General features: G+C 42.3%; 1 protein-coding gene across 1 annotated transcript in view; it reads left to right on the forward strand.

Moving 5' to 3' along the window:
* prkx (protein kinase X-linked) overlaps window positions 1-13517 on the forward strand; it is a 119299-nt gene extending 105782 nt beyond the window's left edge. Inside the window, exons 7-8 of the mRNA XM_060898992.1 lie at window positions 7182-7259; window positions 9361-13517. Coding sequence (XP_060754975.1) covers window positions 7182-7259; window positions 9361-9486 — 204 coding nt within the window. The 3' untranslated portion in view covers window positions 9487-13517. The remainder of the gene's footprint in view (window positions 1-7181; window positions 7260-9360) is intronic.
* The last annotated feature ends 2347 nt before the right edge of the window (window positions 13518-15864 follow it).

Below are 15864 nucleotides of genomic sequence, written 5' to 3' on the forward strand. Positions count from 1 at the left end.
TAATAAGAAATAAAAGAAACTTCGTTATAACTTTGTAGTATCGGAAAATAATCTGCAGATAAAAAGATAAATGAAATTCACCTCGTGGTTCACCAAGGCTACTGATTCAATATCAAGTAAGTGGGGTTTATTTTGAGAAAATTTACCTTTTGTTTATCACAGCTTTTGTTTGGTCCTTCTGAAAGGTCAAATGAAAGGTTTTGTAAGTTTTTCTGAGCTTTTTGGCAGATAGATTGAAAATATTTATTTAGGGGAAGCCCTAAATGGTTAGAGAAGCAGCTTTGGGACCGAAAGGTCGCTGGTTCGATTCCCTGGACCAGCAGTACTGGCTGAAGTGCTCCGGCAAGAGTGGTGGTGTGCCTTGTGTCTGATTTAGCCAAAGAAAAGCTGATGATGTGATCATCAGTTTGGGTGATGCCGACCCAAATGAGGCGAAAAAAAAATTGATAAGCTGATACCAAACTGGGCGGCACGGTGGTGTAGTGGTTAGCGCTGTCGCCTCACAGCAAGAAGGTCCGGGTTCGAGCCCCGGGGCCGGCGAGGGCCTTTCTGTGTGGAGTTTGCATGTTCTCCCCGTGTCCGCGTGGGTTTCCTCCGGGTGCTCCGGTTTCCCCCACAGTCCAAAGACATGCAGGTTAGGTTAACTGGTGACTCTAAATTGAGCGTAGGTGTGAATGTGAGTGTGAATGGTTGTCTGTGTCTATGTAACGGCCCTGTGATGACCTGGCGACTTGTCCAGGGTGTACCCCGCCTTTCGCCCGTAGTCAGCTGGGATAGGCTCCAGCTTGCCTGCGACCCTGTAGAACAGGATAAAGCGGCTAGAGATAATGAGATGAGATGAGATTTTGGAGATCTTTAAAGTGTATGAGTTTGCATGTTCTCCCCGTGTCTGTGTGGGTTTCCTCCGGGTGCTCTGGTTTCCCCCACAGTCCAAAGACATGCAGGTAGGTCACCATGGGATGGCCTTGGGCTGTAGTGCCCAAGAGTGGTAGTGCCACTTTTGTGAACGAACTAAATTTTGTTGTACATTTGTGCAGTGATGATAAAGACATTCTATGTATTCAGTGGTGCTTGAAAGTTTGTGAACCCTTTAGAATTTTCTATATTTCTGCATAAATATGACCTAAAACAACATCAGATTTTCACTCAAGTCCTAAAAGTAGATAAAGAGAACCCAGTTAAACAAATGAGACAAAAATATTATACTTGGTCATTTATTTATTGAGGAAAATGATCCAATATTACATATCTGTGAGTGGCAAAAGTATGTGAACCTCTAGGATTAGCAGTTAATTTGAAGGTGAAATTAGAGTCAGGTGTTTTCAATCAATGGGATGACAATCAGGTGTGAGTGGGCACCCTGTTTTATTTAAAGAACAGGGATCTATCAAAGTCTGATCTTCACAACACATGTTTGTGGAAGTGTATCATGGCATGAACAAAGGAGATTTCTGAGGACCTCAGAAAAAGTGTTGTTGATGCTCATCAGGCTGGAAAAGGTTACAAAACCATCTCTAAAGAGTTTGGACTCCACCAATCCACAGTCAGACAGATTGTGTACAAATGGAGGAAATTCAAGACCATTGATACCCTCCCCAGGAGTGGTCGACCAACAAAGATCACTCCAAGAGCAAGGCATGTAATAGTCGGCAAGGTCACAAAAGAACCCAGGGTAACTTCTAAGCAACTGAAGGCCTCTCTCACATTGGCTAATGTTCATGAGTCCACCATCAGGAGAACACTGAACAACCATGGTATGCATGGCAGGGTTGCAAGGAGAAAGCCACTGCTCTCCAAAAAGAACATTGCTGCTCGTCTGCAGTTTGCTAAAGATCACATGGACAAGCCAGAAGGCTGTTGGAAAAATGTTTTGTGGACGGATGAGACCAAAATAGAACTTTCTGGTTTAAAGGAGAAGCGTTATGTTTGAAGAAAGGAAAACACTGCCTTCCAGCATAAGAACCTTATCCCATCTGTGAAACATGGTGGTGGTAGTATCATGGTTTGGGCCTGTTTTGCTGCATCTGGGCCAGGACAGCTTGCCATCATTGATGTAACAATGAATTCTGAATTACACCAACGAATTCTAAAGGAAAATGTCAGGACATCTGTCCATGAACTGAATCTCAAGAGAAGGTGGGTCATGCAGCAAGACAACGACCCTAAGCACATACCAGTGTGGCAGCTGGGGCGTGGTCAAGCGCCAGTCTGTGACCGGAGGGCGGAGTCAGGGAAGGTAAGTGGCAGAATCACTACACCTGATGTCAATTAACCTGTGTTTGTGTGTCTTCCCAGTGATCACACCCTATATAAAGAGCGAGAGAGCAGAGGAAGTGAGCTCTCTCCCCAGCCAGACGACTTGTGTGTGTGCATGGCTGAGAGAGTGATTGTTGCGTCTGAAAAGAGCAAAAATAAAGAAGGTTATTAAACTTTATTCTGGCCTGCCGTCTTTCTGTGCTCCTCCCCCTCCTACAAACTGCTACAACCAGTGAATCCTAAAGGAAAATGTCAGGACATCTGTCCATGAGCTGAATCTCTAGAGAAGATGGGTCATGCAGCAAGACAACGACCCTAAGCACACAAGTTGTTCTACCAAAGAATGGTTAAAGAAGAATAAAGTTAATGTTTTGGAATGGCCAAGTCAAAGTCCTGACCTTAATCCAACCAAAATGTTGTGGAAGGACCTGAAGCGAGCAGTTCATGTGAGGAAACCCACCAACATCCCAGAGTTGAAGCTGTTCTGTACGGAGGAATGGGCTAAAATTCCTCCAAGCCGGTGTGCAGGACTGATCAACAGTTACCGCAAACGTTTAGTTGCAGTTATTGCTGCACAAGGGCGTCACACCAGATACTGAAAGCAAAGGTTCACATACTTTTGCCACTCACAGATGTATAATATTGGCTCATTTTCCTCAATAAATAAATGGCCAATTAGAATATTTTTGTCTCATTTGTTTAACTGGGTTCTCTTTATCTACTTTTAGGACTTGTGTGAAAATCTGATGATGTTTTAGGTCATATTTATGCAGAAATATAGAAAATTCTAAAGGGTTCACAAACTTTCAAGCACCACTGTACTGGTATTTGCTACAGTATATTTACTGTCTGGACATGGGATCAGAAAACGATTTTATTTATAAGCAGTAGCCACATGTACCCATCGGGGACTTGTTTTTATGATGGTCTTTGGTATGACCCTATGCAGTCAAGTGTGATTGTATTCAGACCAAATTTTGGATCTCACTGAATGACCTCAACTAAAGGAGTCTGAGAAGTTTGGTCTGAAACTAGGAAGACCTATCTTTAGACAAAAACATGGCGAAATTTTGATTTTCTACAACATTTTGTTTCTGAAATCTACAAACTTTTTTTTTTTTTCTTGACCTGAAATGCTTCCCTTTTATTTGTGGTCGGGATTTATATAAAGTTCTCGCAGCGTGATTGGAAAAAGGAGAAATTGTATTGACGGATTTCCTTCAGACTTCAGCACAGAAGCTTTGTGACTGACTGACTTGAAATTGAATAGATTTGGCTTTAGTCCATTTGGCAACGAAACAAATTGTTCCAAGCGTGCCGTAAGGGGATGACACTTGGCGAGCAGAGTTTTGGATATATTTAAGACTGTTAAACTGGCTCCTCATACGGTTTGTGCGTGCAATTGGCGAAAATCCAGGTCGTTTGGGGCTAATTGCCAGATTTGATCAACAGCGACATCCAATGGGTTTTCCCAGACTGCACACACACTTGAAAGAAATTGAACATGGTGCTGCTTTGGCAACAACGTAGCCTCCGTGTGCTGATCTGCTCTTCTAAAATGCATGCTGTCTGTGGTGAATTAAGCAAAAAGATTCCAAACGCATGGAAAGAAATCTGATCATGGTGTAGAACTTGGGTGCCTTACAAGATTTTCTTCTACAGAATTACCACACGGAGGAGCGAGCATGGAAAGTGGAGCAGGGAGTCTGACTTGAGTTGCTGGGCTTCGATCCCCCAATAGGGTCACTTAGGATTGTTTTAACCAGGTGTAGGTTTCCAGTTATTGGCAGTCATGTTTCATATTGTCCTCTGTTGAAGCAGATTTGCCGAATTAGGCGTGCATTTGGAGTGGCAGCTGAGGCGTGTTGGGTCTCGGCGCTGTCGTCATCGGTGCTGGGAAGTTCTTGAATGCATATGCATCCGTTCCCATTTTTCCCTCAACTGTAGTTATGGTAATAAAACCACAGATGATTATTCATAGCAAATGTGGATTGTCTTACCACTCGTAAGCTCTTCTTTTTTTGTGTGTGTATGTGCACTCTCTAGCCATGACGTGCATCAAAACATGGCATCCATGCAGAAAGCATGCTTAGATGAACAACTTCTCTCACAAAGGTCTTTGTGTTTATTTATTTTATTGCAGTCAGGATAATTTCTTCCTCATCTGTCTCGTTTTTCCATCGTCTCTGCATGAATTACTAACTTCATGCTTAAAAGACCATGAGAATGAAAGAGCGTGAAGAAAAGAAAAGCAAGCGTACCCATTGACCGAGAGATGGACACTCCGGCAATACGTCAACTCAAAGATCAATTCGAGATGTTTTGTAGCGCTGAAGTCCTCTTACGGACGTGTAACGTTTCCTGCGTGAGCGTTCGTTTCTTTTTCCTGCATCCTCGTCTCTCACTGGCTACAGATCACCATATTGAAGATGAAAGGTCTCCGAATTTTCACAATTCTACATGATATCAAGTGAATCTTGCCCAGATAATGCCATATGCATGAGATTTCTCTTTGGCTATGCTCCCATAGAGAAAGAAATGCTTTACGTGAGCACGCTTATGTGTTGTTGTTGTTGTTATTCTTATTTTGGAGATTGGGCGGCACGGTGGTGTAGTGGTTAGCACTGTCGCCTCACAGCAAGAAGGTCCTGGGTTCGAGCCCCGTGGTCGGCGAGGGCCTTTCTGTGTGGAGTTTGCATGTTCTCCCCGTGTCCGTGTGGGTTTCCTCCGGGTGCTCCGGTTTCCCCCACAGTCCAAAGACATGCAGGTTAGGTTAACTGGTGACTCTAAATTGACCGTAGGTGTGAATGTGAGTGTGAATGGTTGTCTGTGTCTATGTGTCAGCCCTGTGATACCCTGGACAAGTCGCCAGGTCGTACCCCGCCTTTCACCCGTAGTCAGCTGGGATAGGCTCCAGCTCGCCTGCGACCCTGTAGAACAGGATAAAGCGGCTACAGATAATGAGATGAGATGAGATTTTGGAGATCTTTAAAGTGTATGTCAAGCTTATCGTAATGCTTTAAAATGAATATCATTAGTAACAACCAAAATGAATTAATAAAACGGGGGGAAAAATAATTATTTATTTTATATCAAGCACAAAGCTATCGATAAATCCCGGATCCCGGAAAAAGGCAGCCTTGCCCCAGGGCTAATCTCGCATGAGGTCATGCGTGGAACCCCGGTTATCTGGGTCATTTCGGTTCATCTGACTCCATACTTGTTTACTTGCTGAAATTGGATATTGTTGGAGTCTTACAAAAATAACGCTGTGAAAGCGCCGCGTTGTGTTTGGATGCTCAAATCCGTATACGACAGGACATACAGTTCACGAATTTCCGAGAAATTACACCAATCTAAAGCGATAGTGGGTGAAGTTTGTGCAAACAAAGCAGGCGGGTTTCGTGTCGATTTCCGACTAATAATAAATCTCATTCAAGTGTTCACCACCACCAGAACCACCACATGGGAATTATTGGAGCAAAACGAAACAGTTTATTTAATAAATGACATTTGATCTGACATTTGGACAGTTTGTCGATTCCCCTATTATCATCCACTTCGTATTTTCTTTCAGTAATTACACTGAATAAGTGTACGCTTTAAAGGTATTTCTGTATTTATGAGGTACGTGTAAATATTTTGCACTGGCCAGCTTGGAATAAAAATCCACAAACCAAGCTGTGTTTCCAATTCTCGCTGGCTGGTGGTGCGCTATCTGCGGTGAGCGGGACTGTCATGAACTGGCGTCTGAGGTGGGGTTTACATTAGACCGTATCAGCGGATCATCAGATTAACGTTTTTAAAAACGATTCGCGTGCACACAGCAACGCCAATACACGGATACGCTAATCACATGACTAATTCGGCACGTAAGTTGAAATGTGTCAGTGCGGCTCATCGCTTCCTCCTCAGCGGCTGCGCTCCAAATCACTCCGCCCTGAACAGCGAGTGCCCTCTGGAGGGTGCGCACTCCGGCCCTGCGCAGCTCACAGAGCGCGCGAGTGTAGTGCACGAGCAGTGATTCGGGACTGAGCCGCTGTGCGCAAGTCACTTATCACTTGCAAGTGGAAGGATGGCAAGCCTAAAGACCATCATAACTACACAATGGGCAGTATTTGCAGTATTTTCATACTTTTATACTCTTTAATGAAAGGTGATACAAGGCGGAAGTCCGCGCCGTTTTTCAGCAGTCGCGTCACATGACCAACGCCAGCGAATCAGGAAGGTGGATGTCACAGTGACGTTGTCCAATGAGACGCCAGCTAGAGCTCAGCACAGCGTATCCGCGTATTCTCAATGTTTACACAGCACCGGAGCTGACACGATCTGGATTGAATACGTGGACGCTGGCGGATTCCCATTTCCCGGCGTTTCCAGGCGTTTTAATGTAAACGGACAGTGCATCCGCGAAGAAAACGAGACAGATACGGTCTAATGTAAACTTGGCCTGATTCTCATCTTGGGGGCTCAAAAAGAGAACCATTTACTCCGGAATATCCTTGATAAGCTTCTGCCCCTTCATCCGACATGTACTGTAAGAATCCCAGTCACTATCAGAATTCTCTCCAAAACGTGATTCTATATCGAGACTGGTCTAACCACTGCTGTGTATGGGAACAAAATTGATACCTGGATTGTTACACGTGTGATGTCACGCACCCCTTCGGGATCTTCCGCGTCAGTCTTGGCAGATTCCATGAAAATCGGCTGGTTTTACTGATTTTCCATTAATTTATGGCCTTTTGGATCAGCTATGGTTCAAAAACACACGGTCAATCAACATAATGATTGTTGCTTTGTGCAAAGGGGAAAAAAAGTGTGATTTAGGGACATTACATACACTTTAAAATCTGAGGTTTAGTTCCTTTGCTTCTCTTTCTGAAGTCATTTACGGAGGTCTTTATGTGCTGCTTATTTGGCAGAATGGAGCAGAAGATGTGAAAAAGCACAGGTGGTTCAAGACTATAGACTGGGATGCAGTGCCCTGTCGGAAACTAAAGGTAAATCTCTCTCTTGCTCTCTCTCTCTCATACAGTATATTTAGTTTCAATGTTCATATGACTTCCAGCGTCGCAGATCATAACCAACATGTTACAGTGGTGTGGCCAGATTCGACCCAATGACCTTTTCTGGGGTGGGGCTCTAATGGATCCTCCTGTATGTGTAGGATGCCCATTGGACAGGATCCCAAATAGTAGCTAATAACAAACTGAAGAAATCCATTGTTATTACTCTAAATGATGAATATTATTATATGACCTGCACATGCACGCTCTTAATAAACCCATTGGGAAAAGTCACACGACTGGGCAGATACGGGTTTTTGAATCCGGTCCGGAAAAAGCCGTACCGTATGTGGCCCTGGACCCATTTCCCTCGCTTCCGCCATTAATCTGAAAAAATGACGTTTCGTTATCGAGTCATCATCAGATGAAGGGACTGAACTGACTCCACTGCCAACTCAGCTCTATTTTGTTTTCAAGTCAAAGTTTGTTTGTGTGGACTGAATAGGCTTGTATCGATGATGTCTCCTTGAGCTGACCCGAGTCTGAACTGACTTTTACTAATGATGTCATCTTAAAATCATTTCCATTCCGAGAGAACAGGAAAGTCAGTTGTATTTAATAGAATTCAAACTCGTGCAAAGGTGATTTCAGGATGTAAATGGTTTGCGGTCAGTCAAATAAAAATTGATTGGTTCGTTTTTCGCACACCGTTGTTCATTGTTTTCCACCGTGTATGTCCATTTAAAAAAAAAAAAAAAATGGTCATATGATAAAATGCTTATTGACGGAGTTCGGTTGGACCGGACGGGAAAGTATTTGGCTCTTGGTCATTTGTACGGCGCGACCTCGAGTCAAATATTTTCCCGTCCAGCCCGCCTACTCAGTCAATAAGTGCATAATATTAACTTAAAAACAATTTGACCCATATTTGCTCACCTGTTTATTCATTTTGGTCATTGACGCCAAAGAATAGTTCACTTCCTCTGTTAGCGAGCTCAACCCACTGGTTCTTGGATGATATTGCACTCCTTGACAATCCTTGGCATTGGACAGTGATGAAATTGACTTTCCAAGAGATGTTGGAGTGATTTATTCCTGCAGTGTATCATAAATGCAATGCACATTATTAACCAACCAAAAATGCAACAACAGGAAGACAGAGTCATCTGTATCCCCCGCCCTATATACCAACTAATATACCAAGTTTCAAGAAATTATTTGTCACATTTTTCAAGTTCTGCTGCAGGAAACCAACCCTACCTCAGCAGCCCATGGCATAAACCCACTGGACCTTTGGTCCAGATGAGCTAAAAATGAACATTTCTCACATTTCTTAGTATCAAAAGGCACATATACATTACTTAATCAACACATACACCAACTTTCAAGACCATACCACTCATAGTTTTCGAGTTCTGCTCCGGAAACAAAACCTACCCCTAAGACTAACCTGTTTCCATGGAAACATGAAAAATTAAAATTTCTTAGTAGGAAAAGGCACATCTATATCACCTTGTTAACATGTATACCAAGTTTCAAATCCGTATCATGAATAGCTTTGGATATATGCTCCGGAAATGAACATTGCTCTTAGAAACGAAGTCAAAATCTATTTTTTATGTAAAAATTTGAAAAAAAAAATTTTTTTTCCAAAATGGCAAAAGGCACTAGTTCACATGTTGCTTGATATGTATACAAATTTTCATGAAGATATCTTCATTAAGTTTTAAAGATATGGCCCAGAAACGAAAACACGGACGGACCCACTCACCCACCCCATTTCTGTATCCCCTTCCAAACTTCTTTCGGGCAGGGGATAACAAATTTAGAAAATAAAACCAAAACCTCAAATTCAGAAGCATGTTCTCATTGATTAACTCAAATGCTCATTGCTGATTAGACACGGCATCTGACTGTAACAGGGAAAAAGAATTGCACTTGTTCAGTCAGTTATCTAAAGTAACTTCGAGTTTAATGCAAATTAGTCCCAGTGGACTCATTATGGTTTCCAAAGCTGGGGTACGAGTTTAGACTGGCACTGTTCTCTCTCTTTTCAACACCTGAAGACCTCATTCTTTTTTTTTTTTTTTTACAGCCCCCCATAGTTCCTAAAGTATCTCATGAAGGCGATACGTCCAACTTTGAAGCCTACCCTGAGGATGAGTGGAAAAAGGAGACTCCAGTGTCGCCAAAGGATCTAGAGATTTTCAAGAACTTTTGAAAACGGACAAAGAGGGAATAAAGTTTTCCTCCACTGGTGCAATGCGTCCATTCCGCTACTGTTGGCCAGCCTCAGCCTGCTCTTCCATCGCATCTTGATTGACAACACTGAGAACATTTGGAGAACAAATTGGCCATCATGTTGACCATCAACATCATCCTCAAGATCAAGTGTGGAGAGGAAGAAGCACTATTTATTCGTTTCTCTGAGCCTACTTTTCTTATGCAAAAAAAAAAAATGCAGCAAGATCAAAAAAGCCGAGAACACGCTAGAAGCCAGTAGCACGATACGGTTTACATCAATATAAGCTATCGGAAACCAATTTCGGCTGTGTTTGTTGTGTGGCAGTGATGTGTGAAATAGAAAGCCAGAGAACCCAAAGTGTTCCAGTTTTTACATTTTCGATCTAGATGTCGGACAGTTTCTTATTCGTCCAGGTTTGTTCTTATTTAAAGGTTTTTATCGTAAACTACAAGTAATGAAACAAACGTGATGTGATGTCTTAAAGTAGGGCTGCATCGTTAGCCCCCCCCCCTTCTATTTTCTATGGTTTAAATGGTGTCCAAGAAAATGCACAAGTGCATGTTTATGCTGTTTGGCTACTAGGTTCATTCATTAAAAGTGAGTTCATTTTAAAAGAAGTGCATCCTTCATGTGCAGCCACGTGACAAAATAGTGTGACGTATGCATCCGCCGCCATGTTGGATGATCGACAAAGCCAAAATGCAGTCTCGTGCGAAGAATAACTGTGAATCATAGCCGACGTTTTCAAAATCTTATGATTCCCTGGAGTCCTCTGTCAAGTCAAGATTCAGAGGAAAAGTTGAAATTTGTAGCTTTGACTTGTATGTTAAAGCCGTCCGAGTATACCGAGGATTTAGCCTCATTACCACTGATTTGAATACCCTGATATCAGCGTGAACAATCTCGTTTGACCAAAAAAAGCGCACGAGTAAACCGAAGTTACTGGGTTACAGGAACAGCACCGCTAATATCTCACCTGGCAAAGTTCACCCACGTTGTTCTCCTTGTGTATCCAAACTCGCTCAGGTTTGCACTGCTTCTATAATCTGGCTTTCTTGGCGGATCTTTCATTTCTCCTGTTGATATCGCGAGATGAGTTTTTCAGCTTGATCTTATCATGTCCTAATTTGAGGGTTGGTTGGTGCCCAACAGTGTTGGGCAAGTTACTTCAAAACTGTTTTGCATTATTTATTACTTGTTACTGTCATTTTAAAGTAATTAGTTACATTACAATGTTACTTACTTACGCCTACCGCCCAATTTTGGGCATAGGCCACGAACAAGTGCTCTCCAGTCATCACGATCCTGGGCGATCTTTTCCAGTTGTCCCCATGTATAGCCAGACCTCTTCACATCTGCATCTAGTTCACGGCGCCAGCTGTTTCTTGGCCTGCCCCTCTTCCTTCTCCCTTGTGGGTTCCAGAAGAGGGCCTGTCTTGCGGTGTTTGATGCAGGTTTGCGAAGGGTATGGCCAACCCACTTCCATCTTCTTTGGAGGATCTCTTCTTCTACAGGCTGTTGTCCTGTTTGGTGCCACAGCTCCAGGTTATTGATGGTATTTGGCCAGTATACTACATTACAATATTACTGTATTTAAAATGTAAGGCATTACACTACTATTGCATTACTTTTAAGTTACTCTCACCAAAATAACTGGAAGTGTGGATTTGTCAATCTAAATGTAGCTCGAGACGCTCAATTAGCTCATCACACATCCAGTGGAAGGTGATGTGGTATCTGACTGAGCTAGGCTTACGGTTAAAAACATTAGAATATAATAGCCACAGTGATGGCTCAGGGCACAATACAAGGAACAATCATCGCAAGAACAGACAAAAGGTGAAAGTCTGGCAAACTGTGATAGAAATATTGTAACTTAAGGCCTATTCATATTAACATTAATTGAACTGTATTGTAATGTCTAAAGATATGACAGGATACAAAATTAGCATTTCTATGCCTTTATTGTTTTCAAGTTTACAGCATTAAGCATAGTTTATGCTTCATAAAAAAAAAAAAAAAGATTAGCCCTAAGGGATATGACTCCATTTCAGAAATTTAACAAAAATGAACATATTATGGCAAATCGTAGCCTACGATAAAACTGGCCTGAAAAAAAAAAAAACCCACAAGCCTTTTAAATCACAGCTAGACAATGACTATTAGCTATATGAGGCTACCCGGTCACATTTCGAAAAACAGAATTAGAAATAACAAAATCAAAGTGCTTTTAATGATATTGAAGTGCTTAGGCATATTAGCCCTCGAAGGAAAGGCAGCTCAATCACTTTAGTCTGACTTCCGACCAGAAAAAAAAAACCTCAGTTATACAGGACAAAAATGTAAACAAACTGTCAGCATATCTTCAACAACATACTCCGCCACAAGTCTCCTAACCTCCTGAGGCTGAAGGAGCATCTCAGAGCGGCAGAACATTAATTTTGGCTGCTTTGTGATTTTATCGCCACTCATATCACCTTCGCTTGCTTCCTTGCTAACTTCTTGTTACTATTGCACCTCTGGAAATGCTTAGTTAAATTACTGGTGCTATTTCGGGAAGTGGACAGTTCTTTAGGTTTAGCACACAAAGTGCATTTGACTACGATGTTCTTCACATCCTTATTTTTCACAAACTTAAAGTAATGGGCGTGTGCCCATCTGGAGAATGTGCTATCCGACGTTAGATCAGCTGCAGGTTCACTCATCTCTCTCTTCTGTCTGACTAGCCTGAAGGAAAAGGAAGTGAAACATTTTGCGCGGACGTTTCACCTCTGCTGATCTTGCGGTGATTTTGGCGAATTTGTATGAAGAAAAAAACCCCAACACTTCATTCCAGGTTAAAAATGCATTGTAACGTGCGTTACTGACATTTTGTACCGAGTAAAATATTACCAAATTTTTTTCTGTAATGCCTTATATTACTGCAAAAAGCAATGCATTATAGTAATTCGTTACTTTTGTAACGCGTTACTTCCAACACTGGTGCCCAATCTGGGTTTGCTTTATCGCGTAGGTTTGCCAGTGCTCCTGCAAGCTGAGAAGCAGAGAAAGTGTTCACGCTAAAGCCCAAAAGTTCAGTTTAATCAGCGGAAAATATAGCTTTAATTAGCAATGAACTCTCTTACCAGATATAAAGTGGTCACCACACATCACGTACGCGCAGGTCCGATTAGCTTTTTCCTCAGTTAAGTTGTTACGATTTATGTTTTTGAACCACTGCCAGAGCACGGCGTTCTCTGGACAGTTCATCTGTTTTGTCGCGGTTTTTAATTATTGTGGGAATTCCAGGGATGTGATTTTTTCCGCAAATTCGCGGAATTCCGCTTTTTCACCTCAAAATTTGAAAAAAAAAATTTTTCCGATTTTTCGCTCAAAAATCCGTATTCATATCCTATTCGTTCCGACTTTCAGTATTTCCGTCATTGAGATGAAACGAGGTACGTGATTGGCCCATCGCTCTGTAACAACCAATGAACGCGCTTGTTAGATAGCTGTACGTAAGCTCGCTTCAAACAAAGAGTTGAAAGATGGCAGCCTCCGTGATCGAGCGTAAAGATGCAAATCGAGTTAAAGAAATCGACAGAATAGTGAAAAACAAGTTCCGCTGGGAATGGTTGGAGAAAGAGGTTGCTACAGACGTTGGACATAAGACTGTGAGACATTTGTTCAGCGATTTCGTTCTTTGGGGAGAGGGCAGAGGTCTCTGGCTGTCAAGTTTGGGGATGCTGGGACCTCCCCTGCCCGAGCTACGAGCGTCCAAAGTCGGGCTGGAGCCCGGGATAGAAACGAAACCTAAGCGGAGCGCCGCGGCTCGCCTCGGGGCGAATTACGTCCCGAGGCGCGGGGCTAGTGCGCCCTGCCCGCGCTGGTTCTTTGGGGTGTGTGAGTGAGTGTGTGTGTGTCAGAATTGCATGTTGACCATTAAATTGGCTTGAATTTGTTAATCATGACAAGTTTTTTCTTGTGTGTTTGCTTGCCATTTTAGTACAATTTTTAAGTCAGAAAACCCCAGACCCCCGGCTAAAATTTTCAGATAATTTCACCAGCCCCAAATCACATCCCTGGAATTCTGAAAAACTGTTTGTCACGTGTAGCACTATTACCATGGTTATATCCCGGACACAATGTAGACCAGGGGTGTCCAAACTGATCCATAAAGGGCCGTGTGGCTGCAGGTTTTCATTCCAGCCATGCAGCAGCACACCTGACTTGGCTCATTCAATCAACTGAACTGTCTTCACACAGTCAAATACTTGCAGCCACACCCACCCTTGATTAAAGGGTGGGTGTGTCAGTTGATTGAATAAGCCAAATCAGGTGTGCTGCTGCATGGCTGGAATGAAAACCTGCAGCCACACGGCCCTTTATGGATCAGTTTGGACACCCCTGATGTAGACACTGTCTTTCTTCAAAGGCAAAGAAATCAAAAGAAAATCACGAAGCATTGCATAGATGAAGCGCTGGCATCTTGGTGGTTATCATCCAACATGGCGGACTTCCAGTTTGGAAAATAAGCGTGACGTCACGTGCGCACACAGAATTATCTTGCTGCATTAGTTAGCTTGGCTCGAGTTGGGTTGCACTCTAGAACAGGTTTTGTTTCTTTTCAGAAATACACTTCCCTCCAACTGGAGGTCAAGAACATTTTTCTTTTGTTTTCATTTCATCAGAATCCCTTGATACTGAGGACCAAAAGTAGCTGATTGTCAAGAACCATACACTGGATAAGAGCTGATATTTTCACTCAGCTAGTACGAGATTTCCTTTAAAAAAAAAAAAAGACGGTGCTGTCGTTTTCTCCTCATGGTATTTTTGCAAAATATCAAATTTGTAGTCTATGTTCCATTTACTGCCTTGATTATTTGTGAAATATTACAGCCATTTAGCAGACGCTCTTATCCAGAGCGGCATATAACACACCCAGAGCAGCCCAGGGAGCAGTGGGGGTTCGGTGCCTTCCTCAAGGGCACTTCAGCCATTCCTGCTGGTCCAGGGAATCAAACTGGCGACCTTTAGGTCCCAAAGCTGCTTCTCTAACCTTGAGGCTTCCATGTCGGTGTCTGTGTGACTGGTTTTTCACAATCTGTATCGATGCATCCCTATAATACACTCTCTCTACCAAATGTTGGTCAAAAGTAGACTATTTTACTTGTCAACATGACCTGGTGCTTTTTGACTTTGACTGGTCACGTTTGTTTACGTTGAGGTTTCCTGCACCGTCAGGAGCACGAGGCGTCCTCACGTTCCTCTTATGAAGCTGCGTCCTCGTCGTCGCTTGTAAATGAGTGCATGTGTGTAAGTAAACTTTTAGCACTTGCCTAAGGTGGCCTTATATTAGGATGTGTAAATTGAAACATAGTCGGTGTTTTGTTTTGGTTTTTTTTGTGTTTTTTTCAGAAAAAGAAATGGTACGAGTGTGTTTGAAGCAACTGCTGCAGTCAGATCACTTTTTTTTCCTCTGGAACATTAAAAACTCTGTATAGAGACAGGAGACTTGAGTTTACTGTTAAATTAATAGTGTGTGTGTGTGTGTCCCCGTCCAAATCAAGTTCTTTTGACTTTCCCGAGTGAATAATTTCACGTTTTCTACAGAGGTTGCATGACTACTGTACTAATTGAACAGTAGTTCTGAAAAGGACTCCACTATTTGTCGAGTTCATAGTTAAAGCAAAAAAAAAAAAGTTTCAGGACGTAGCTATTTATAGCTTGTTTGATTTTGTGGAGTAATTTGTTTTCTGCACAAATCAAACAAATGTTACAAAATACAATTCAGCTTTAAACGGGACGTTTTATAAAAAACTTCCGCTTTTCAGTACTTTTGCACATACAGTACATCTGGGTATCTGGAGCCGACCAAGCCACAAACTCGGAAATAATCCACCCAGTCAGTTTGTTTTGTGCCGCCTACACTACCGTTCAAAAGTTTGGGGTCACTTTGAAATGTCCTTATTTTTGAAAGAAAAGCACTGTTCTTTTCAATGAAGATGACTTTAAACTAATCAGAAATCCACTCTATACATTGCTAATGTGGTAAATGACTATTCTAGCTGCAAATGTCTGGTTTTTGGTGCAATATCTCCATAGGTGTATAGAGGCCCATTTCCAGCAACTCTCACTCCAGTGTTCTAATGGTACAATGTGTTTGCTCATTGCCTCAGAAGGCTAATGGATGATTAGAAAACCCTTGTACAATCATGTTAGCACAGCTGAAAACAGTTGAGCTCTTTAGAGAAGCTATAAAACTGACCTTCCTTTGAGCAGATTGAGTTTCTGGAGCATCACATTTGTGGGGTCGATTAAATGCTCAAAATGGCCAGAAAAATGTCTCGACTATATTTTCTATTCATTTTACAA

Source organism: Neoarius graeffei, chromosome 18 (assembly GCF_027579695.1).
Source record: "Neoarius graeffei isolate fNeoGra1 chromosome 18, fNeoGra1.pri, whole genome shotgun sequence".
Classification (NCBI taxonomy): domain Eukaryota; kingdom Metazoa; phylum Chordata; class Actinopteri; order Siluriformes; family Ariidae; genus Neoarius; species Neoarius graeffei.